This window comes from Melanostigma gelatinosum (genome assembly GCF_949748355.1).
Source record: "Melanostigma gelatinosum genome assembly, chromosome: 15".
Lineage (NCBI taxonomy): Eukaryota > Metazoa > Chordata > Actinopteri > Perciformes > Zoarcidae > Melanostigma > Melanostigma gelatinosum.
Genome location: NC_136648.1, coordinates 3,229,595 through 3,255,266, shown reverse-complemented (window position 1 = coordinate 3,255,266; position 25,672 = coordinate 3,229,595). Strand labels below are relative to the sequence as shown.

At 44.6% G+C, this 25,672-nt stretch overlaps 1 protein-coding gene across 9 annotated transcripts in view; it reads right to left on the bottom strand.

Annotated features, from left to right (window-relative positions):
• pard3ab (par-3 family cell polarity regulator alpha, b) overlaps positions 1-24,640 on the bottom strand; it is a 191,504-nt gene extending 166,864 nt beyond the window's left edge. For all 9 annotated transcript variants that reach the window (XM_079284636.1, XM_079284637.1, XM_079284643.1 and 6 more), the window contains exon 1: positions 24,262-24,640. In XM_079284636.1, coding sequence (XP_079140762.1) covers positions 24,262-24,381 — 120 coding nt within the window. In that variant the 5' untranslated portion in view covers positions 24,382-24,640. The remainder of the gene's footprint in view (positions 1-24,261) is intronic.
• Between the last annotated feature and the right edge of the window lie 1,032 nt (positions 24,641-25,672).

Below are 25,672 nucleotides of genomic sequence, written 5' to 3'. Positions count from 1 at the left end.
GGCCCGTTACTAAATAGAGGAAGAGCGAAGGATTTCAGAGGCGTTAGAACCTCTTCTCAGGTGCTTGTGGTCAGAAGTTGGTAAGTGGCAACTCAGGATTCAGTCCACTTTCATCAGAATCGATTAATTGTTAGTGTTAAATTCAAGTACCTTTAATATCTCAACTAAAGAGATGGAGGCTCTCAGGGGAACCTGGTGAGTCTGATCTGATTGGATTCAACCATAGACTGTATAGGAAGTGGGCGTAGTCGTCGTGATGTCACCCATTGGTTTGGTGGACTGCCGTTTTAAAGCCTCGAGTACGACATTTCGGTTATTTTGCAAGCGGTAAACAGGAAGTGACCACGTTTGGATAGCGGAGGAGTGACGTACAGACGTCGTATACAGCTCTGGTAGCAACCTGTCAATCACCCTGTAGCCCCGCCCTAAAGCATCCCCTGCTTTATAGTCTGTGTGACTCTAAATGGACCATAATGTACGAAATGAACATCATGCTGTATTGAAGAAGACTTGCAACTAGAGATTGAGACATAAACTCATGTTTACAATGTTTACTGAGGGAATAAATCAAGAGAGAAGTAGAGTCATTTTCTATAGACTTCTATACAACCAGAGGAGTCGCCCCCTGGTGGTCACTAGAGTGAATGCAGCTTAAGACACTTTCACATCGGCTTCACTCGGGAGAACCGGAGGTTGCCGCCTGGATTCAACCCAAAGAGATCCAGACCCAATCTAAATGTGTTTGACCTGAACAGCCCCAAGTGGAGAGAGAGAACAATTTAATCAATTTAAAAAGCAGTTAGGGTAAAAAGACAAAAAGAGTAACAATTTAAACGATCCTTGTTGACGTTTCCCTCTACCCCTCTGTTTCTATCAGTTTACTCTTCATTACATCGACATCTGTTTTTGTAAAGCAGGCTTTACCTCTTACTGGATCACTTCTCATTCACTTCTAATTATTTTTACCTCCTCCTTTTCCGGTCTCCTCAACCACTCTCCGTCCTTGTAAAACTTTAACAGACAGTTGTCCTACACTGGACACACATTTGCGCTGGTTTCACATCATGAACTGCTGCAGCGCGTCGCTCCTCTCTGGGATCCTCCGCCCGTCTCTGCAGCTCTATAGAACCTCACGGCGCTGCATTGATGCAGTTTACAGCAGATCAAAAGCCTTTTCTTATTCATTTGAGAGTGTTGGTGAGACATCGTTTTGTGCTCTCCAGAGAGCTTAATAAATGCATTTTGCTGCAGCCCTCTCAGCCTATTTAGTATGGAGGGTGCAGAAGAAGAAAAAAAAAACACGGGGATCTGAAAGAACAATTAAGTGATTGTAGATTCAGGATTTAGAACAGGGAGGGCCAGATGGAGACTGAAGGAGGAAGTCACTTAAAGGCAGTGAGATGGTGGAAGCTGCTAAAAGACAAAGTGACACTTATCTTGTGGTGATTAAAAAAAACAAACACACACACACACACGCCAATACAATCTGTATAACACATGCTTTACCCTCACAGCAGGCAGCCCTGGTGAACAATGGATTAAGAACACAGCAGGCTTATTGTCACTTCAGGTCAGAGGGCACTTCTTACTGTGGTACTTAGATGAAATGAGGAAAATCACTTACTGATGGTTTGTCTACTTAAAAAAGGGTCAGTTCACCTAATTTACAAAACATTTTCCCTGTAACCACAAATGGAATCTAACAGCACATTGTTTGTGTTTGCTTGTAGACTACATACCAAAGCACTGATGAGGGAGAAGAAAGTGCTGAAACAAGGACACAAAATGTTGAAATATTTAGTATTTAAATATCACTAATGCACGTTTGCTGTCCCTGTTTTTTATATGTTAAATCGGGCAAGAATTAGTTGCCAACTTCTCAAAGTGTTTAAAAATAAAGAGTTGAATGCTGGAATGGAGTGAAGCTTGTTTTGAACCCTCCCTGGATGAATACAGCTCAACTACTTGTTTCCTGAGGCCCTGAACGTCCATGTGAGTTATCTTTCAAAAGGGAGAATATCTGACTTCTGCAAATATGACCACCTTTCTTTATCGAGCAGACAAGCATCTCTCTGCTCCGCTTATCGGGGCTCCAACCCTGTGGATCTCTTCTCATGTTCGGATGTGTGCACAGCGCTGCGAGGTCACAGCGAGGGTGAAGGTAAGAAACAAAGAACCTTTCATTGAAGTACAAATGGCACCGGTGACAAGCGAAGCGGAAATCGGACGAATGCCATTCAGGTGATCGGTGATGTGAGCAAAAAACCACAGACGGGTTTCTGCACAAGACAGGTGTGACGGGAGGTACATATTCATACAGGTGTGATGTCATAATAAATGTAGTCTTCACACTTTGATTGACATATATTCATCTTTAGGTGCAACAGGTGGCATTATTTCAGCACTGGAGACCAAATTAACACTTTCACAGCCAGAAACACGTGTATGTGTGCAGGGCTGTCGCAATACCAGCAATACCGCACTACTGATGAGCAGAGTGCGTGTTCTGCATTGAGCGCTGTGCGTTTGGCTTCTGCTTTCTGGTCGCAGAAACATCACTCGTCACTGGAACTCTTCTCATTGTCCAATCACAATGGAGGAAGGGGCGGGACAAATACCATAAAAAGCCAAACCGTCGCATCCTACATGAAGGCTACTCGTGCTGAACAACAACGACGGAGGAGAGGGGGACTTCAGCCTTCATCCAGATCAAGTGCTCTACCTCGCAGCATCATTTATTTTAAATCACACAGATACTCCGTATCATAGCAACCGGACGCAACCAAAGCAGCTCAGCCAAACAGAAACACTGCATCTCACGGCCTTCTGTGCTGCATTTAACAATAAGTATTTCCTTCGTTTTAAAACAGTCATCTTTGTCATTTAAAAATGCAACAATATACCCAATAATAGCCAAACAATAAAGCTTACTATATAGAGATTAATGCGCTGTTGTTCCAATAATAACAATGATCCCTGCTGGGGGAATTCCTTCACCGTGACAGCCCCATCTGTGTGCTCGTCATATTTATGTCAGCATTTACATGAGTGACTGCGGAGCACTGATTTACAGGCCAAACATTCCTCCCCATGGACGTGCCAAATGCAAGAGCCAGTGTCACTGCCGGCCATTTAGCCTGCAGAATCAACACCGTGTGTGTGTGTGTGTGTGTGTGTGTGTGTGTGTGTGTGTGTGTGTGTGTGGGGCCAAAGGCTGTGGTCCTTCGATATAAATATTCAGTGTGGATGGGAGGGAAGGCTGAGAGGTTTCAACGGAGGAGACACAAACACAGACGGAGAGGAGAGGAGAGGAGAGGAGAGGAGGAGGAGGCTGCCAAAGGTCTCAGGCTGCATCCATGCAGCCTTTGTGTTTCTTCTTCTCCTCTTCCTGTCTCCATGTCACCGTCTCTCCCTGAATCTTAATACTTCTACTTTCACAACTCTTAATAACACAACATCATATTATTAAGGCATTGAGTGTTGACCAGGTTGTAATTAAAAGAGATGAGGTTTCTATATCCGCAAGTGTGAAACAGGTTATGATTCGTGCTGCATAAAGACCACTACAGATCACAGCAGTGTTACAGTCAGTGAGGTCAGTTATACCTCGGGTGACAATATGTTTCTGACAATAGAAAACAAAGAGAGAAATGGAAAAGAAATGAGGAGAAAATGCAGATGAGTCCTGATAATAACTTTTTTTTAAATGCCATTTTTAACAATCATAACCAGATGATTTAAAAAGATGAAACAGAACATATAAACCCTATTTAAAACATTACACCAGACACATTAACACAGCGTTTACACTTTAACGACATAAGAATCACGGCTACATTCTCTCTTTTCTCCCGGGTTGTTCCAGACGGAAAGAACTGGATTCCATCGCAGTGATTCAGGGTTTTAGAGCCTCTCATTAGCTGCTGGTGGAGACAACTTGTTTTTATCTTTTTGGAACATACTATAAATGTACTATCTAAGCTCTTTACACGGCAACAGAAATCATGCATGACTGTCATCTTAGACTTGTATCTTTATCAATCCATTTGGCCCTCGCTGCAGCTATAAGCAGCTTAGTAGGGAGAGCTGAGTCGGGGCTTTTAGGATCAACAGTTGAACACATTGTTCTTCCATCGCGTCGCCACGGTGTCCTTCACACAGGTTGAATGTTAACTGGCTGATGTTAAAGAATCAATCGAGAAGCTGCTGTTTTCTCACCAAACACGGGTGACAAAGAGATAAGAGCAGAGAGGGCTGAGAGAGAGTCGGGCTGACTCACTTTACTTCTCAGTTTCACTCTGTATCATCAATAGATTTTAGCATTTATTATACATCTATATTATTTACCTGAATCTGCCTCTGTAAACTTTTTGGCAACACACATGTAAAGCCAAATGCGTATTTTCACTTTTCAAAAAAAATCAACAATAAAACAAGAAGTTTTAAGTCTTTGATTTTTTTTTGGAGTCACATCTATAATGCGATGCATTAACGGTGCTAACAGCTCTAACGGTGCATCCAACAGTGCAGATGAAGCTAACGATGCTAACAGCTCTAACGGTGCAACCAACAGTGCAGATAAAGTAACGGTGCTAACAGCTCTAACGGTGCATCCAACAGTGCAGATAAAGCTAACGGTGCTAACGGCTCTAACGGTGCATCCAACAGTGCAGATGAAGCTAACGGTGCTAACGGCTCTAACGGTGCATCCAACAGTGCAGATGAAGCTAACGGTGCTAACGGCTCTAACGGTGAACCCAACAGTGCAGATGAAGCTAACGGTGCTAACAGCTCTAACGGTGAACCCAACAGTGCAGATAAAGCTAACGGTGCTAACGGCGCATCCAACAGTGCAGATAAAGCTAACGGTGCTAACAGCTCTAACGGTGAACCCAACAGTGCAGATAAAGCTAACGGTGCTAACGGCGCATCCAACAGTGCAGATAAAGCTAACGGTGCTAACAGCTCTAACGGTGAACCCAACAGTGCAGATGAAGCTAACGGTGCTAACGGCTCTAACGGTGCACCCAACAGTGCAGATGAAGCTAACGGTGTAAGCCTGAGGGTGGGCCGACGCGACAAAGCAGTCAGTCTGGATGACATTATCGCCTGTAACCCCCGTAAGAGTGCCATCTGAGCACAGTGGCAGCGATTAGCCAGCCGGTGGGGCACGCTCACATGCACTGAACGCCACGCACAGCTGGCCCAGCTATCGAGTCAGAGCACAGACATGTCTCCACTATATCTTGACATAGCAAACAGATGTTTGCTGCCATTAGAATGATATGCTGTTGCCATTAGCGTGGTAATTCCTATTGGATTCATGCAACGCATTTATGAGGAAACTCAGCAGTCTGTGGGTGCCATTCATCGTGTGGCACGAGGCCCACGGTGCAGTGCTCAGAAGGGTTCCCATGCTGAAATATTCAAGCTATATTTGCCACTTCCGTTAGTTAGAACACAACTATTTAATCTCACAACGTGAGGCCTTCTTATCAGAGCAAATCGTCACTTTCATTCCATTAGGCGACTGTATTAAACTGTCCGGTCAGATCGGCTACACATTGTGGTTGGTCCACCGTCATACGTAATAATCCCTAAAAACTAAGAGTTACAGCATTTGCTAATAGTATTTGTCAAAAAGCTTCACATCGACAGGAAACCGTGAAAGTCGTTAAGAGAGACTGAATTAGACCTTTTTTACTTTATAGACAGAATGTATTCCTCTGTGTAAAGAAATTCCTTTGACCTAGTCACAACAGTAAATCAGCTTTACAATGCAAACAAACAAAAATAATCCTGCCTTGCCACTAGAAAACGACCAAAGCTCATTTGAACTCAAAGAGTCGGAGTCTCCTGGTCGGAGAAGATTACGGTCAAGTTCGGTTTCTTTAAAAAAAAAAGGGTCGGCCTCTGTGACAACAGGCTGGTAAATCAAAGACACGTCGGAGTGCCGTCTACAGTTACACCAGCTGTCAGACCCCCGGCCCAACTGCTCACGATCCTTCAACAACGAGAAGGATAGACACAGTCAGAGCGGGGTAAAACAATGATCCAGCCACTCTTAAGACGGCTTTTCTGAAGGAAAAGCTTAGACCGGGCATCGGGCCACATGTACCGGAGCCGATGAATACCTCTGAAGGAGGCCACGGACTGATGCTGCGGAACAAAAAGTTCAACTGAAAAGGAAGAGAAAGGCTCTCCCACAAATGATTATTGTCAGACTATTTGAGTTTTGACATTTTCAGATGAGACTCAAAAACATGTTGTTGCATGACAAGAGACTTTGAAAGGAGAGAGCGGAAGCAAGACAGCTGAGAAAGAAAGAAAAAGGAATCTCACTCCCTCACAGGATTACTGACAGACGGATACGGAGAACCTGTGACGAGATGAAGCTTTATTCTTCCTTTGATATCTGTACGAAAGTAGAGGAAAACCACAAGACGTGGGAGGCAGAGAGAAGAACCAAGACACAAAGAGATGGAGACAAAGAGGAAGTCTAGCTGAGCCAGAGGCGACTGGTTCAGGTGCATCGGACACACGATCCTCAGAGAGGCAACGACTGACCGCTGCCTTCAGCACAGAGCAGACCAGAGTGACATGAGGAGAACTTCAGTCGTATCAACCAGGCAAGGTCAGGACTCGACTGATCCACTGGAAAGGCAAATAAGACGTCTTCATCACCCGACTGCAAAGGAGGCAGGAAGGGGGGAGCGCTCTAATATATCAGTGTGGACAGTGTCTCTTCATTTCCATCCAACATCGCTTTAATAGAGAATTTCTTTATTTGTTTTCACCTAGAGCAGCTCTGCCCACACCAGTCCCTACTGTCACTATATCTGTGATACGTGGCCAGTCAGAAGCAGAGCTCTGTAGCACCGCGACACATGCAGAATAAAGACGATGCTGAGCTAAATGTGTTTGCAGAGCAGCAGAGGTAATGTTCAAACATACCTGCACCCGACCAGCTCGACAAGACCCCACTTTGAGTCTCTTCTTGTGAGCATAGTGCTACTTCCACATCTCATCCAACACCCCGAATCCCCGATCCTGTGCTCCCTAAATTGATGCTAGAATACCTGTATGTGCAGGTATAGCTCTGTGTGTGTTGGTGCATGGAACATTGTATGCACACAACTTGTCGGTGTGCATGGGTGCGGTTGCAGTCTAGCCTGTGAAAGAGACCTGAAAGAGGACACACGCTGCAACACAACAACCCGTTCTGTTACACCAGAGACGGTGTGGATCAGATTACCAGAGTATCGCTGGTTATCGATACTCTGGCACCGCAACAATAAACTGTTCCAGTAGCAGCAGGCCATTTGCATTTATATGCCGTGTTTTGTCAGCTGTATCGGGTTGAGAATAATCTCGTCGTGTAGCATGAATCTGATGTCTGACTCTACAGTAAATGAACTGCTGACTGTCTGATGGTTATTTATGTGTGTTTCAGAACTGTTGTCAAGCAAACATAAATTGTCTTCCCTCATCCTAAATTGATGCTAGAATACTTCCTTGTTTTATGAAAGAAGCCTATAGCAGTGGCTCTGTGTGTTTTTTTGACCAATCAGCAATCATCCTTGCAAACCCCACCCCAAAAACATCTTGTACACAAGAACACAAGGAATCTCTTCGGAGAGACGTTGCAATTTTATATTTCCCTGCAGGTTTCATTGGCCCTTGGGCAATAAAACATGTTCAACCTGCAGAGGAGGACGTTCTTGAATTCTGAGGCAATAGTGAACCTCAACAGTTCTACATGACTAAAACAACAGAGCAACCCATACTTCTGCAGAAACACATGGTCGGAATCTGTGGGCGTGTTGGCGAGAGAATGTGAGAAGGTAACGGCGGAATGAGAGCTTCAGAGTGAGGAGGCCCCACAGCCAACTGGATCCACGAAGGCCACGAAGCATTTGTAGATTCTATTGGACTTCAGTCGGTCGGTGTTAGATTACGACACACTGCTCGTGGCACGCTGACTGACTGCTATCAGGAGAAGATCTTGTGGTTACGCTCCTCTGGTCTGTGGAAGAATGTGACAGAAGGATATCCTGCCTGTCGGAGGCGGAACATCAAACCGCTTTTGAAACCAAAGCCAGCTCTCCTTTCCAGAGAGACACGTTTTATGCATCGATTCGTGATTTTAAAATCGACCCAAATCACAACAAATTCCAAGGCCACATGGTGAACGCCTCGAGGCCAACAGCTGTTACTCAAGAGATCGTTTTCATGGATCCCATCACATGTCATGGCACCATAGCTGTAACAGGTTATTCTACTCAATGTTCCTGGATATCTTTTGGTTCAAACTAACAGGACTTCTCTTATCAACTTGACTTTTAGCAGCAAATATTCAAATAGCAAATTCCCCAAAACGTCAGCCTTAAAAAGATCACTCCGTGCATATCTAGGTCCATCATCAGCATTTGGACCGGTCCATGGCAAAGTCAGAAGTAACGCGAGGACGTGGACAAAAGAATGCTCTTGAAACTGTATGTCAGTTATATATAAATATAAGGGGGGGGGGGGGGGGAGGGACAATATTTCAGAATAGTCTTTTGCATGTCACTCTGCCTCCATGTTTGTCTCGGTATTCAGCCAAATTCAGCCAAACAGCCAAAAAAACACAGGACACAACCCCCCCTAAAAATCACATCAAGGGGGCAATAAACTGATCCAACGTACATTGATGCAGAAACGACAAGTCACTCAATGACAAGCTTGATGAAGCAAAACTACAAAACCTCTTCGGTGCCAGCTTCTCAAATGTGAGACTGCTGCTGCCCAGTACCTTGACATTTTACTGATGAAAAAAAAGATCAATCGATTGTAAAATAATCAGTGTTGTAGCCTAAAAGCAACATTGTCAGACCCGTACTGATTTGCAGCCATGTCCTCTACACTGAGACCGTCCGTTATTGGAGCTTCTCACCACGTGGACACAGCTGTGCAGTAACAGCACAGCTGTGTCCACGTGGTGAGAAGCTGTCTGGAACCAGCGCTCAAACCTCTTAATCTCTGCTCACGCAGCCTCTCACATGGCTTTGTTGTCAGCGATGGAAGCTCGGCCAAGAGGAGCTCTGGTCCTCTCAAACAGTGACACATCCCAGCCCCCCCCCTTCGGATGACAAAACAAAAAAACAGCAGCCGAGGAGACAGACTGACATCATTCCCCGGGGTCACCCGGAGTTCTTGCCTCGGCCAATCGGGGAAGCAGCGGGGAGAGCGAGGAAACGGTCGCCTCTGAGACGGCTGGTTGTACACAAGAGGCCCACAGAGAGGCCGGCAGTAATGAAGCCACATGTGTAGTGGTTAAAGATGACAGAGGAGGACGGGACTGAGTGCTGATGGTGAGCGACGCGTGAAGAATGAAAGCAAAGACCCAACATGTTAGAGAATAAATACTGTAGAGGACAGAGAGGACTCTCCTCTGAGAACAAGCAGAGACGCTAGTCGAGGTGATAAAAAGATGAAGACGTTGACATCAGAACCAGTTCTTCAATCACAGGGAGCCTCGGGGGGGGAAACGTAATTGTTCATGTCAACAAACATTGAATGTAACCGTTAACTTTGCACAACCGGGTTAAAGGTCAATGCAGCGGCTGTGGACGCTCAGAGAACAGCAGAGATCCGTTTAGTGCAGCTGTGCTTCATCAACGCAACACAGTAACAGCTGGGGACGTCATGACTTACAACGATTAAAACGTTATTAATACAATATATTATTGATGCATTGTATTATACAAAAAATGTAAAAATTCAAGCAATTTCCCAAGCTCGTATCTTCCCACTGCTACACCCACTACTGACCCTGTAATACACCCCATGAGGTCACTCCTGACCGTTTAACAATACGACGTTACAGATTTCATTCATCAACAGGTTTATTAGATCTGACATTCATTATATTACTTTATTATTTTAACAATAGCAGTTACAATCAGTTGTAACGTGCTGGTGCGACTCACTTGGGGGACTTGAGACTTGAGAAGCAGGTCAGACCAAAAGCCTTGCATGAAAAATGACCAAGCTTGTTGCAAAGTTGTTTTTTTATTATTTTGTTGGACGACATCTTTGTGATTTACACAATATTATTGTCATTTTCAGACCATTTAATGCCGCCAATATGATGTTTACATCAATGCAAGTACATCCGTTAAGAGAGCGATGAACTTTTAATTCTTAAAAAATATCCCAACACAGGAATTGGAAGTTGTTTGTGTGGCATACAGTATGCAAAGTGCTGTTGCTGCAGTTCTGAGTGACTTCTCAAGCTTCACTCAAACAGCAAGTACTGAAATCTCGTCTCCGAGTTGTTTTCATTCTACACTGGACCTGGAGTAGATTCTCCAGACTGGGTTTCAGTTTAGAGCTTTAAATAAACACGGCTCTCACTTCTGCCCTCTTAAGAAAACACACCTCCCGCTCACAGATGTTCTGACTCACTACGACACATTCTCACATATAAAGGGCCTTCTCATCGGCATATTAGACACATTAAAACCTCTGTCTTTTAGAGTGCCACAGAAGCTGCTGTCATTCTGCGCCCCATCAGGTCCAAACATGTCGGCGACAGAAGCCAGCCTGCACACACCTCGGCCAGATGAAGAGCAGGCTTTCAGGCGGTGAGTCACGGCCAAACCAATGGCTCCGCCTCCTCCCAAAGCATCTGGTGCCACCTCATCCCAAATGGCGCCAGTCTCTGATACAAAGAAAGGACTTGCGCACATACTCCTCCTGATCCAGTTATGACGCTCGCTGAATGTTATCCGGGGGGATTGGGAGATGTTGTACAAGAGGATTTGCAGGGGCAGAAGTAGTAGGAACAGTTGGTCAATGGGCAGGCGTGGGATTATTTTGTAAAACATGGACTCACACACACACAGACACACACACAGTCAGAACTCTGCGTCATGCGACAGCCCAGAGGAATAACTGCCAACGACCTCAGTATCAGATTACAGCTCGGCAAACGGAAAAGGCAAAAATAAGGAGGCTTATTTGTAGTGGGCATTATACTCCTTCATAAGATCAGTCCCAAAAAGATATAGAACTAAGCAAGGAAAGAACTCAAGCAAAAATCCCAATGTCCATATCATAGTCGTACTTAACATCTCAAGAGCCTGTTCTCAAAGAGACAAACATAATCTACGTGACTTCAATCATTCCTAGGTTGTGACTTATTGCACGATGTACTGACATGATTTTAATAACCTTTACATTATCTACTTACTGTACGACATATGGACATGACGTTGATCATTTTTGCTGACCTCTGTTGTGTTTACATCCGTGTTTGTTTGCATGAGTGTCAACAATATTTCAGCCATTTTTTCATTTATTTTTTCAATTTCAACGTCTCAATATTATGCATCATCAAAAGTGAATTTCTCTTTGCGAAGGCATACTTGCTATTATATCATCAATATAAATCATTGGCATAAAATAGTCTTAAAACAACAATAATGTGGTTTAAATTGCTGTTATTTCTGGGACAATATATTGTCCAAAGAAAGGTATTTATCGTGACGGGCCTCCCCGATCCTGCAGATCAGCCGGGACATCCATAAGTACGTCATCAATGATGAGACAAAACACAGAAATCGACTGAGATGCGTAATATCTCAGAGGACTGAGCAGAAGTGTGGTGTGTGGACCGGGAGGCCTGTGCAGACAGAGGAGGGGACAGACGGGTCCGGACAGGCAGAAAACAGAACGGTGATGTCTTACAGACACGATTGTGTAATGCGTTTCTGATGCACTTCAAACAGACGGGAACGCTTCGCAGAGACTGAACATCTCACTTTCTAAGTTATTGGAAAGGAGACGGAGAGACATGAAAGAGAAGAGTCCATGTGTCTGGCAGCAGGACAATAGTTACCCTGCAAGCAACATCATTCTAATACAACAGCTGGTGTGTGTCCTCCAACAGACATAAGCCCATGAGCAAGGCACCGCACTCCGACCTGATCAGCCATCTCTGCGTTATCGTCAGAAGTAATACTGAATCTTAGAAGAGTTTAGTTTGCGTTCTGAACATGAGCTCACATTTCACCGTGAGAGACAAACTGGAAATAACGCCGAACATTTGAGCAGAAGACTTTTCAGAAAAAGGAGGAAAGATGTTCTCCAGCCTGGAGACAATCAAATACAACTTGAAGGGGAATGTCCAAAATGTCCTTAATGCTCTCTGTATTTCATTAAACAGGAGAAAAGATGATGGGGACAACACGCTGCAAGAGACTTTGTTAAACCGATTGCTTTGCCAACCCTTGCAGCCCCACAAGAGACGCACACGGTGCTTGTATTCATGCATGTTTTTAAATCAAGAATAAGAAGAGGAACAGCTTTCTTCAAAGCTCAATCACAGGCCCATGTGGACCGAAGCTGAGAGAGAGAGAGAGGAGGAGAGAAAGAGAGGCATATTTAAAGAAGTGGGTGGTGATGACGGTGGGGGAGGTGATGGAGCTGGGATGCTGAGATGGATGTGGGCAGAAGGGAGGTTGGAGCACCAGGAGACGGAGATGCAGATTGCAGTCGTTACCTCCTCCTAGGACTCTGGAGAGAAACTGGTGTTAACTACCCCTCTCCTTGTTGTTTTTAAAGGTGTGTGTGTGTGTGTGTGTGTGTGTGTGTGTGTGGTTACAGCTGGAAAGGAGATGAGATCGTTTGGCTCTCTGAAAGATATGATGACATCACATTCATAACCTTAGAAGTATGCGAGATGCATCTGGCTTTGGGGTCAAAAGTGAGTCGTGGTTGTAATTCTTTCTCTGCACACGTGGAGATGAAAGATAACAAGAAATTACCAAAAATAGTTTTTAGAGCCACTGCAGCCGTCTTCCATCTGTATGTAATATTTGAACATGTTCGTGAATATGCTACAAAGGATCATATATCTGCTCTACAGGATTGCGTGAAAGCTTACGCGGCATAAAACATTTATGATTCACTCTTCATGCAGACGGAGGAATGTAAATTCCACTTTAGAACCAAGAAGTCACAAGTCTCCAACAATGTGGAACAAGTTCTAATGCTTCCTTCTTGTTGCACAAAGATTGCAATATGCCGCCCAGTAAAGAGTTTTTCTTTCAGGCAATATGTCATTTTACAAAACATTTCTTCAAAGGCTGTTTTCCCAGACTCTAAGCCAGAACTCTCTGCTTGGTTCATAAATGATTCATAGCCTGGTTTATACAACATATGTCTAAAAAAAGAGAGAAAATTACGATGCAGCTTTGGCAGCAGCGAGGCTGTTTCCACCCGTCCAGTGTGGACGCTGAAGATAGAGGCATGTGCAGCATCTCCGTCTCAAGCTCCCACAAAGCCTCGCTGGACTCTGGTTTAGACTGAGCTTTAAAACGCAGAGGAGGCAAGTTGACCGCTCAAAGTCTTCCAAAAAAAATAAATAAATAAATTTAAAAAAAACTGACTAATCTAAATAAATCTTCATCGACTTAATCAACTAAGAGGGGCCGCCGGTAAAAGCACAGCCGCGGTCTTCATTGAACAGTCCGGACCGGCTTGCTCCATGATGGAGAGCATTGAGCAGGCCTCTGTGTGCTGGATTAGTGGGTCAGTAAGGAATGTTCTCTTGAGGTCCACAAATGTCCCGGCGTGGACTCTGAGAATGCCTCCGAGGCCTTCCTGTTGTGACACAGCGGGCCGCCGTGTAGACTAAGAAGTAGGTCATGTGACTTTGGAGCTGCAGTCACTTGAAATGGAAATCAAGGGATGCGGGCGTGTAACGTTTGTGCTTAGAATCACTTTGGACAGCAGAGATCAGCGGCTAAGCGCTGCGATCCCCAGCTGCACGATCCCACGACCGAACACATCTCATTCACGAGGACGTGACGGGGACGAAGGAAAGGAATCAGGTGTGTATGCAGTACCACGCCGACAACATCTAACAAATCAATCAGCGTTATCGCGGAGGATTTTATGTTTTATCACTGCTCCTAACCCTTCAAAGTACATTGAACCTGGATACCAGTCTCATGAACAGCCAGCTGTTCCCTCCTACAAAGAGAAATCTCCGACACTGAAACAGAGAAGAGCCTGTAGCCGCTTTAGCTTACACGTACCGGACGCGTCGGCATTTTATTTATGCGACATGAGTGCAAAAGAAGAGCGCGTCGTCCAGGCTTCGGGGGGGATGGGGTGAGATTCTGGGCACAGTTCAATACGTGGATCAGGAGGGTCTAAATGGGGCGCTTGTTTCCAACAAATGGCCTCCTCTTTGAAATGCCAGGCGTGTTGGGTTCGGTGTCCTAATTCATGTGTGCGAGACAGAAAACACACACACACACACACTCTTGTCTGATCATGTCAAAAGAGGCAGAAGTCGGAGGCCAAACCTGACAGTTCATTCACACAGTAAGCTTTTTATTCAGCTCGACTGTCACCACTGTGATGAGCTGCATTAAGAATCCACCACTGTTTATTACAAAAGGCTTTTATTCCAGTTTAACTCATTCACAGTGAACCAAGCGGAGGATGTCTGTGAGAATCTCTAATGTTAAGAGAGAACATCCTAAAATGTCCGTTCGGATGCAAAGTCTTCATGTCCTTCAGTCGACTGATATTCTGGGAAGTAAGAAATAGAGGATTCTTGATTCAGAAGGAAATGTTTCCAAAACAAATCCCCAAATATCTCATTTCGTCTTCCCACAGTGGGTCTGAAATATCTCTGTTCATTGTTTGTTTTTGTATTTTTGTGTTTACTTTTGACTTCTTTGTGTTCTTCCCCTGGACCACGTTCTAATTAAACTTCTAAACCTTCACACAGTACTTCCTCAGCACCGCTGCTGCTCTTCTCCGTGTTTTTGGTCGACACTATTTCTGGTTTCACTGAGTTCTTTCATCTCCGTACCCCCCGCTGGTGCCGGGTGTCTGAACCAACCAGAGATGAGTGGACAGATGACAAGTACCCGTCTCTCTGATGCCTCAGAACAATGCCTCAGTGTTTCTGTGCTTTACAGTTCATGAAATCAGATGTTTCTGAAACCGTGAGGCATCAAAGTAACGCCAGTGATCATTCACCTCCGTTCCCTGTGGGGTCCGTGTGTTCTGTTCTGTCCTGCACTCACTTCTGTTGGCTGGCAATAAAGGCAGCTGTCTTCTGCCACAAAGCTCAATCAGATAGTTTCTTTTACCTGTATTCAAAGTGGACGTTGAAAGTTCAGTTTATCTTTTCGACACGTTTAAACTGGTCTGGTCCCTCAGACGGATCAGCTACCTCCTCACCACCGACTCCACTGACCCAGAAGAGGTGTCCTCCTTCAGCAACAACCAACTTCACTTAAATTCAACACCAAAAAACAGAGTTTTAAAACAAACCCTGAATTTAATATCCGAACTCAGAATCAGAAGTTAGCCAGAAGAGCAGAGCTTTGGTTTCAGTTTTGCCGGCCTGGTTGGGTGAAAGTGGGAACCAGCTCATGATGCTTTTGACACTCTACTCTCAAGAGGCTCTACCTGGTCGCCCACTCTTTTTAAATATAATTTATTATGACAGATGCAAATAGACAAAGTAGCAACATAAACACCTAGATGTTGTATTTCCTCTCGTCTGAAAGAAGACGTGTTGTGGAAGCAAAATAGCCCAAAATCTAAAAACTGACCAGTGCGGTGAAACAGGTTTGGCCTGTGGTAGCTCCCCTTAATTGTGTAATTGTATTGTGCATTTTTTGACTTGGAGTGAAATATCAAAAGAGCCTAACACAAACTGCACAGAGCACAGAAGAAGTCATGAAGTGCACTTACATAAAGTTTATATTTGTTCCATTTTACACAGTTCCTCCAACACACAAATGCAGTTTTGTTGCAGATCCAGCTGCACTGATGCTGCCAGCTGCAGAAAGGCGGACGCGGTGATTGACAGACATGTTCGCGTCACATGCGGTTTAGACTGACGGTTAGAAATGTGGCAACACGGAAACGCATGCAGCCGTCACTCAACACGGTGTCTGCGTGGTGGCGGTCAGGACAAAGGGGGAAGTTCACACACGCAGGATCAGAAGGTGTAAACACAAACTTTAGTACACAAGTAACCAGCGTTGAAAGGAACGAGAAAGCGTGTCGCTTCGGTCCGGACATGAGGGAGACGGAGAGGGTTGCATCAGCAGCTGGTCAGTCAGAAAGCAGGTTTTCCTGGTGCGTCACATACAGCTGACAGAAACATCTTTGTGGTGCTTCAGTCTACCGTCTGCTTTGTTTCCTGTATTCCGTCTCTATAACGATTCTCTCCTGTTTCATAATGTATTTGACATGTTTTTCTACCTCATCACTGGTGTAAAACTTGTCTGTTATACTCGGTGTTGTATTACGGGGATTACAGCTGTGTGCAGCACTATTAACCAAGCAGACTTCCCCCCATGGGGACAATAAAGTATATCTGGTGTCATCTTTAAAAAGCACTGCGATCAGGGACTCTGTTCACCAAACCTCCTGACGTGGACTAGACCGGGAGCAACCGAGACACCCCGTGGAGAATGAAGTCCATGCCTAAAGGCTAATAATCATGCATCTGTGAGAGGCAGAGCTCTTGCTCAGCCGGTCCTATATTTAGCAGACAAAGCCTCATCAGCCTAAGTACTGAATTCAATTTCAGGGGACACCATTAATCTACGCTCATAAATCATTTGGGTTATGCTAATGTGGGCTCTTCGTGCTCTGAGCAGCATGAGCTAAACCTCGCACTTCGTCTCCGAGCATCGACATCTTTCAGAAATGTTGACTCTGCCGACTCGGGGCCTCCATCCCTTTGAAATGCATTCAGGTTTCCGTGGAGAACATGTTCGTCGGCCTGAGCGTTGCACTTTTTCTTTCATCAATAAACCACCAGGTTTCTCATTTAGCTGCTGGCAATTAACAGCTGGCTGAGAACAACAGGGATAAAAATAAAATTTTTAGCCTCTGGCAGGAAAGATCCTGCAGGAATGTGAGAGGCGGGACTGGGAGGGAGAAAGTAACAAAGCAGCATCTAAACAATGAGGCAACAAAACAAGAACTTGGCCTCAGACTGGACCACAGCTCCAGGCTGCACTGAGGGATACAGTATATGTGAGCATGTTTGTTCAGCGTCCTGACATTCCTCAGAGACAATCCCCCCCCCCCCCCTGTGCGCCGCCCCCCCCACACAGCGAGGCCTTGACATTTCGGTCGCTGTCCGTCCTCCGGGTGGACGAGGGGGACAGTCGCTGATGCTCTGGACTGAAGGAACTCGTCATTTACTGGATACCGTAGAATATAGAACCTGTGATGTTTTTATAAGCACATATTTCAATGTTTTCAGAGAAATAAACTCAGAGGTTTTGTTTACAACCCGTGTGATCATCTCTCTGCTCGTGTTTTATTAATCTGTTGGTGTGTTACGAGATCTCACAATGATCACAACATCAGACGAAAACTGTAATAAACCAAAATCCTTTGAGTACAACTCTGACAGAGTGAGTATTTCCAGTTTGAGCTACTTTTACTCTGCTATATTTCAAAAGGGAAACATTGCACCTTCAGTAAATGGATCATTGCGGTATCGCTATTATTAAATGAGTACAGCTGAAATCACCAGGAGATTAATAGTTTGATCGACCGGCAACAATTTTATGCATCATTCAAACCATTTTGGAGCAAAAATTGGCTGGTTTTTGCTTCTTACATCAGCCGATACAAAGGCACTGATCCGATAACAGTGTTTGATTAACAAGTATCTTTTATAAGTAAGAGAACAGGCTCGACTTAAATACTGCTTTCCTAACTTTGTACAACCAAATGTAACAAATAAATACATAATTCATGTTATTTATTAAAATAATGGTGATACCACATCGGCCTGTTTGAGTCAGACCGATATCCGATGTCGATATCAGTATCGGTGCGTCTTTATTTTAAATCTTTGGGTTTTTGGACATTTCACACACCAAAGGACGAATCGATAAGTCATTTTGCAGCATGGTTGTAATACAAAAAATAAGCTAAAGCTTCAGCTGTACAACTAAATGAAGGATTTGAGTTGTGAGTATTCCCAGATGCTCTGTGATGGCTGGCAGCAGTATGAAGCACAGTCCGTGTGTTCCTGCACGGATCAGTGTTAGACAGATTTTCTCCCGAAACGCTACACTACAAAAGGAAACCTAAAGCTAAAAGGTTTCCGTACTCGTGCTGCAGACGTAGAAACGAGCGGAGGAGCCCAAAGAGAGCACTGTTCCTCTGAGCGGGGGCCTGGAGACAACGTCTGGGCTTTGTTGCCTGCACGTCTGTTATGGGAGAAAGCTGATGACTGGTCTGGTTACGCTTGGCCGGCTTACTAGAACTATCAGTTGAGACGATTTAAATGTTGCTGTGGTTCAAACCACAAGACTCCTGAGTAAACCCAAACCGGAGCGGACTTGAACACAGTTCTGTGGTGGTGGTAGAGGTGGGGGGGGGGGCACACAGATGAATACAACGCAGTGTTCCCAACACAAGTAATGACACTGTTCTTGAGGGCAATCGCTCAAATTGCTAACAACTTTAATAACACGGTCGTGCCAGATGTTTTATGGCGCACCGTGTTTTAAAAAAAAAAAAAAGAAGCGAAAGCCGTACTTCAACAAGACCCACGTTTGTAGAACGAGTCGTACAATCTTCTTGAAGTCAACCCGTCGTAAACTCACGCTTGTGGTTGGCTTCCACAATGACTGTATTCTGCACTCGTCCAACCTCCTTTCTGGGAAAACACCCCGAGAATCTCCTTCATAAATAAACTATTGCTTCCAGCTGAACAGCCTGGTCGACAAAAAAAGTAGAGGTACCATAGAACCTTTCCTGTAAGCGTCCTGATTCTTTCTCCCTGCACCAGGAGCTTCTTCTGTCTACAGCTGAACCAGAGGGTGTGTGTGTGTGTGTGTGTGTGTGTGGTGGGGTTGACCTGAAAAACACCACCCTGTTATGCAAGCATTCATCAAAAGAATATCAAGTGCTGGTGATAATTTCGAGGCATCCATCAACCCAAAAATAGTCAGTCAGTCAGTGTCTGGCCTACTTTGTCTGTAGTGGGGGCGTGCTGGGGGGGGGGGGGGGGGGGGGTGCCGCGCCATATGTAGCCGGCTTTGGTACACACGGTCGGGGTGGCACGGCTCAGCTGACTGGTTCAAGTGATCTGTTTTCATAGCACTCTGTAAACCACTTAAGCCCTCTGTGTCATTAGGTCTGATGATCTGGACTCATTAACTGGTTTTGTTCTGGTCCAGGGTTGAGTTTGCACCGCGACGCATTACAGACGACCTACAGGCGAGGGAACATTTTTAAAAAAAATTAAAAAAACATCTGTGTGGCTAGTTGGGGGATCAGCTGGATTTTCCACACAGCAGATGTGTCAGTTATTAGTCTGTTTCGTGTCATTGCACACAGCTGATCATCTTTTTGGAAGTCCAAGCTAGGTCCGTCAAGTCCTCATTTTCATGACTTAAGTCTAACTCCAGGTCTAGTCTCAAGTCTACAGCTCTGCTTCTTAAGACATATGAAATGTTGAACATTCAGTTCAAGGATACTGCAGCTAGAGAGTTCTCCATGAAACCCTTTGAACATGTATTCAACATAACAATATACGGTTGCAGATATATTCTTTAATCTCCTGCAGGGTGCCGATGCATTGGTCTTTGCACTTAACACAGGTTTCTTCCATTGGTGACAATTTAAGGGACGGTCATTATTCCTCTTACAGTCAACAGTTCTGAATAACAGCACGAGCTCAACTTCTACAATGGGAGTTGGCAAATGGCGAAAGTGGCGTCTTTCTATTATCACGTCAACATCATGACGCGTAACGCTTGTGAGAAGGACGACGGTGAAGCGGTGCTGATGAGTTGGAGAACAACGAAAAGTATCACTCGTGAAAAATGCACAGCGCAGCAAAGAACTGTGGGAAACGCGGTTATGCCAACATCATCATAATGGTAATAAGAAGACGAAAACAACAAGCGGGTCATGTCCTAGAGAGACAAGATGGTAAAGCTGCTGCTGACTCATCTTTCCTGGTGCTCACTTCTCAAGATAAAGAGGTTTTAGAGGTGTTTTAAAGCCTTTATGAACCCATTGTGCCGTCACATTTTCCCACAATTCCACACAGGAAGCCTCACGTGGCCGACTGTCTTCGGTTCTTCCGGTCTTTAGGAAATGAAAAGCTTTGCCAGGTCATGTTTTAGGACATTTTTCACAGTGGTTTGGTCAAGGGCAAAGTCAGCGGCCCGGGGATCATCAGTGGAGCTTTTAATCCCAGACTGTGGTAAATCCAGGTAAATCCCCCCCCCCCCCCCCCCTCTCACCTGGACTTGGGTAGATGCTTCTCTGAATTAAAAATGTATTAAATTCCTGAGTTGGAATAAAATAAGCCTGGTATGCATGCACTCCGGTTGTTCAGATGACATAATAGAACTCTGTGAAACCAGGTAAACGCTTCGGAATCCTTCACTGTATGAACTGGAAGCTTTTTATTTATTCTTTATTTTGCGCCAGGTAAAAATTGTTGCATTCAAGTGCAGTATTGCTCAAGGGTTCAAACACCTGTAAATAGTTCTGTCCAATTTCGTGTCTTGGCAACTGTGGTAGTTTCTGCCCAGTTTGAATGCGTTTTACGACGACCAACGAGGTAAAATCACTGTTTTCTGACTGGAGTCTGGTGGCTTTGAACAGAGCATTCGTATGTTCTATAAGTTTATAAATTATACATTTTCATACATCCGTCAGTGTTACCGCTCACCACCCTTCGGCCCTGATCCTACATGCAGTCTTGGTCATGTGACGCTATGATCCTTCCTCATTGTCAGATTGAGCTTAATGTCCCTTTCATGCTGCAATTATGTCGCTCTTTTGAACAAAATGTGGCCAAAATGAAAAGTGGCAGCTTTTGAAGATGTGGCACATTTCTGGTGGTGAACATGTTAATCTGTATGACTCTAACGGCAGCAGGTCCCCCCCCCCCCCCCATCAAAGGCTGCAGCACACTAATAACGGCCATTTGTGCGATGGATTGAATAATATCCTGAGCACACTGAGCACTGAAAGGACATCAAGACTAGATTAAAAGCAGGCTGACAGATTGGAGTCAGTCAACAACTGCACTGATTGATGAGCTCAAATCTGGGTTTTTTTGTTTGACTTTCTCATCACATCTAACGTTGAGTTTAACCACATGTCATTCTTTAACACACTTAACTGGTTTTTGTTTAACACTTTGCCAATGACTAAACTCACTGAAACAATCACTCTCCTCTGGTTTCCAAAGTAAAAACACAGATTAACCAAAGTGAAACTGTTCAAACGTTCTTGTTGTAGAGCATGTCATCGTCCCATTTCGACATCAGTGGACACCTGAAGTTTGACTTCACAGCAACCAACGTTTATTTTCATTGAAGATTAATCTGTTGAATATTTCCCCAATTATTGATTCGTTGATCGATAAAAAGTCCGAAAAATGACACAGGATGAGGTCCTCAAATGTCTCAAATGTCCACACCTCAAATATATTCAGTTTACTGTCATAGAGGAGGAAGGAAACCTGAAATATTCACATTCAAGAAGCTGGAATCTGAGACTTTTTTCCTTAAAAAATGACTCGAACCGAATAAGCCATTATCTAAACAGTTGTCTATTAGTTTATAAGTCGACAACTACAGTTGCAACTATCAGCATTGATGCCTGGCATGACTATAAGATGCATCAAATCCTAAGCACAACGTCGCCCCTTTTTTCACCCCGAAAGTACGCGTTTCCAAAGAAAACCACTTCCTGAACCAGACCAGCAGCAGACACTTAATCCTATCATGTGCGACGGGTCAACGTCTCGTTAAATCCGTCCGCCTCGATGCTCAAACACGGACACCATAGCCCAGACTGCTCCGGAGGAAAACTCCGGAGGAAAACTCTGCGCTGTGAGGCTGAGAATGGAAACCTGCGGTGTGGACGCAGCGATCCAGACACCCGATATCCTCCCGGAGGGTTTCTGAGCGTCAGCAACAGTCAGAACAGAGACAAACTCTCGTGGTTCTTCTGGCCTGCCAACGCTTATGTCACTTGTGGGTTTACAGCGTTAAGCCGCCAGACGGTTTTCCAGTCAAAGGGTGTCATTTTAAAAGGCTTGCCATGCTGAGTCAAATGGGTGAGAATCTACCCTGTGATCTGTGGGAGGAACAGAAAGAGCAGCGGAGTTTCACTTCTCAAGACGTTCAGAGGCTTTAAAGTGACAAAAAAACCCTCAAACTGTGTGAACACTCATCCCAGTGTCATCATCTGCCTGATTCCACAGCTATGAGACGGATCGAGCCCTTTAGAAGTGGACCATTCCTCTTTCTGCAGGAAGCATTCCCCCCTAATGACAGGGGACGCTACACGCACAAACACTAAAGCAGGGAAACAATCTTACATTCAGGCCTCTTATTGTGGCGGGATGACCGGAAAAAAAGCTTGCTGGGTGGGACTCGGGCAATAAACACAGATATGAGGCGATTAAATGACATGGGTGTTGTTTGTTTTTGAGGCAGCGTGTTTTGTTGTGGGTGAGAAGTTCATGAGGAGCTCTGAGTTTTATGTATTTCTGTTTTAGATCAAAGCCTGAAGAAGACAGAATGAGAACTGAATGTGTGGCCTCGTTTCCAGCACAGAGGCACGACCCACCCTCAGATACCACCAGAGCTCCTAGCATCATGACACACCGACTTCAACCAGTGTGAAGAACTGGGTCCAAAAATAAAGAGTGTATTGAGATATCACATTGCCACATTTAATTCTGCCAAATGGAACTTGGCATCGCTTGACTTTTCTCAGAAAGTGACAGTTGTTTCCTAAATCTCTTGAGGACAAATAAAAAGTGAAGCAGCTCTTCACCTGCCTCTCCACTACACAGAGATAGTCTCCTGCGCTCCTGTCTGCTCACGCTGAATTATTGACAAGGAGGCCGAGGATACGGGACGCCTTCTCGGTCACTATCACTACAACAGCAAGAGACTGCTGCAAAGTTAGAGCGCGAACGGGAAAAGAGTTCAATTATTTATCCATCTTGACTTCCTGCCTTCACATATTTGTTCCTTAAACGAAGGCTGAACAACAAACCAAACTCCCAAAAGATGAATTAGGTAAACTTTAAGATTACAGTGCAGTCACATTATTACAAATACTTTATTTTTGAATGAATTTGAGCGAATATTTGCCAGTTACGTTAAATTATGGTGGAATAAACGTAATTTTAGAGGTAATTAAGAGATATTAGATTGTTCCTGATGCTGCTGTGCTCCCAGTCTCATCCAGAGGACCTTACACGTGCAGCACCCAGCTGGGTTCAAGGGTTATCTGCTGCTACCCGACATCGAGCTACGAGTTTTCTTAGGTCTGACTTTCATCTCCTCAGATTTATGCTCTGAGCCTCCTCCACCAGTCAGCTGGAGCTCGGCACTAAAGTTTCTCCTCCAGGGCCTGGTGCCTGCTGGGACAGCCATGGCAGCTTCTTCTCTGAAAGCTCAAAACTATAATGCAACAGAACCTTTTTTTCTGTGCTGTTGCTCTTCCTCCTCTTCTTGCATTTGAAGCATCATTGCTGAACCTGAACTCTCATCGTGTGTCTGCACACTCCAGCTAACCCTCTCTGCCATCACAGTGAGCTCATTACAAGTCCAACAAAGAGGGAACTTTTTGGTGTTTTTGTCGTTCAGAGACACTTTAAAACAAGAGTGTATAGCCTGAGCTGATAGGACTTTTCCTGCTCTGCACCGGAGCCTGAACGCCTCAGACCCACCTTTGCAGCCTGCTGGCTAACTTGCTAGTAGGCTAATCTCTGCTGACAACTTCCAGAGGCATGACCTGAGGTCTTCCAACCGGGTTGCCAAGTCGTTAACCGTTTCTTTTTGCACATTTATGCTTCTACGGTGCAACAAACCCGCGGACTACTCCGCTCGGTGCCACAGTTCGAATCCCAGAGGAAGTTTTGCCACAATGGCGGTGCGCCTTTCTTTGAAAAAAGAACCCCAGAAAAAAGCAGTGACACACTGCGAATAGCACGCGCACGCACAATGCGTGTGCTCGCGAGCTGAACTAACTGTGCAACGCGAGCCTAGAGGCATCAGAAAAACGGGCACCCACTCCGTTCCCTCTGCTTTGCGTTTAATTCCAAGTTAGCGCCATATTGAGTGCGCACTCGCAGGAACCCCCACCGGAACATTGCAACATTGTTTCCAGGAACACAAAAGCCGCAACAAAAAAACAACAAAAAAAGTAGCCGCCACTCACCTTGGCGATAGCCTTCTTGTATCTCATGGCAGCCTGCTGGATGAGTGTGAGCACTTTAATGTTTCCATCCCCGCACGGCACCACCACCCGGGTCCTGCCGAAACACACCGTGACTTTCATGCTTTCGGTGTCCGAGATCCTGCCCAGATTCGGAGTACAAACCGAGACGAGGAAAAGGAGGAGGAGGAGAAATCCGTGCGAAAATAAAAAAGGAGCATGGGTTTTCCCGTTTGTTCGGCTTCCCGCGGCTGTCCCGGTATTCCTTTATAAAAAGCGAGGACTAAAGATCTTTCCGCTTCTCCCCGCCGGGCGACATTGTTTTCTGTGTGTTTTCAGACCACCTGTTTAGCTTCTCTCTCTCTTTCTCTCCCTTCTTCCCTCTCTCTCGATCCCGATCCCGTCTCTCCCTCTGTGCTGAGCTCATGGTCGGTCATATGTTGCGTTCAGGTGTATTTAGGAACGTTGGTTTTCAACCTCCAACGTCAGTGGCAAAGAGCAAGAAGAGTCCTAAATTCAAATATGAGCAAACTGTCAGTATGACGAGGAGAAAGCAACAATACATATATAATATTACATTCTATTTGTATAGTAAAACAATATAAACAAACCAAATAAATGCCATTGTAACGGTAAAAAAGCATGTTTTGTCATATGATTCAACTCTTAACACAGCACTTGCTGCAGCTGTTCTCTCTTGTATTCTAGGGGATGTTTCCTTTAGAATATAGGAAACATATTTTATATATATATATATATATATATATATATATATATGATGGTACACATGATGGTACGCTTTACATTTTGTTATTTCTTTAAAGAAATGATGATGAAGGCACTTGCAAATGACAACATGGTAGAGTTGTTTTGAATCAATTCAGTCCTCAGGTCGGGATCAAATTAAAATGAAAAAAGTAGCTTCATGGTCATCAACCACTCTTCTATTTACCTGAAATGTTGTCATACAGATTTGGGTCAAAATGAATCACACTTTTGCATTTTTTGCAATGTTTGTTGAGTTGAAACTCTCTGAGAAAACTTCATAACCTACTGACGACGGAGTGCGCCTTATTAATATCTGGGATATAAAAATGCAAAATAGGAATAGTGCTTTATCAGCAGAGATGTGGCATTTAGGGACCAGCCAGTGTTATGAGCCGACATTTCATTACTGGTCATCTGTAAATTATAAACTCTTGTATCAAATAACTTTTTGTCTCAGTCTGTGTCGCCTGCATTTAAAGGAAACATCCGCTAAAGAGAGAACAGCTGCTGCAGCAAGAGTTGAAGCACATGACTACAATACTTTTTACTGTTATAATGGCATTTATTTGCTTTATTTATCATGTTTTACTGTTTCTGTTTTCACCATGTTAAGTGCTTTTGAGTAGCGTTTAAAGTGCTTTACAAA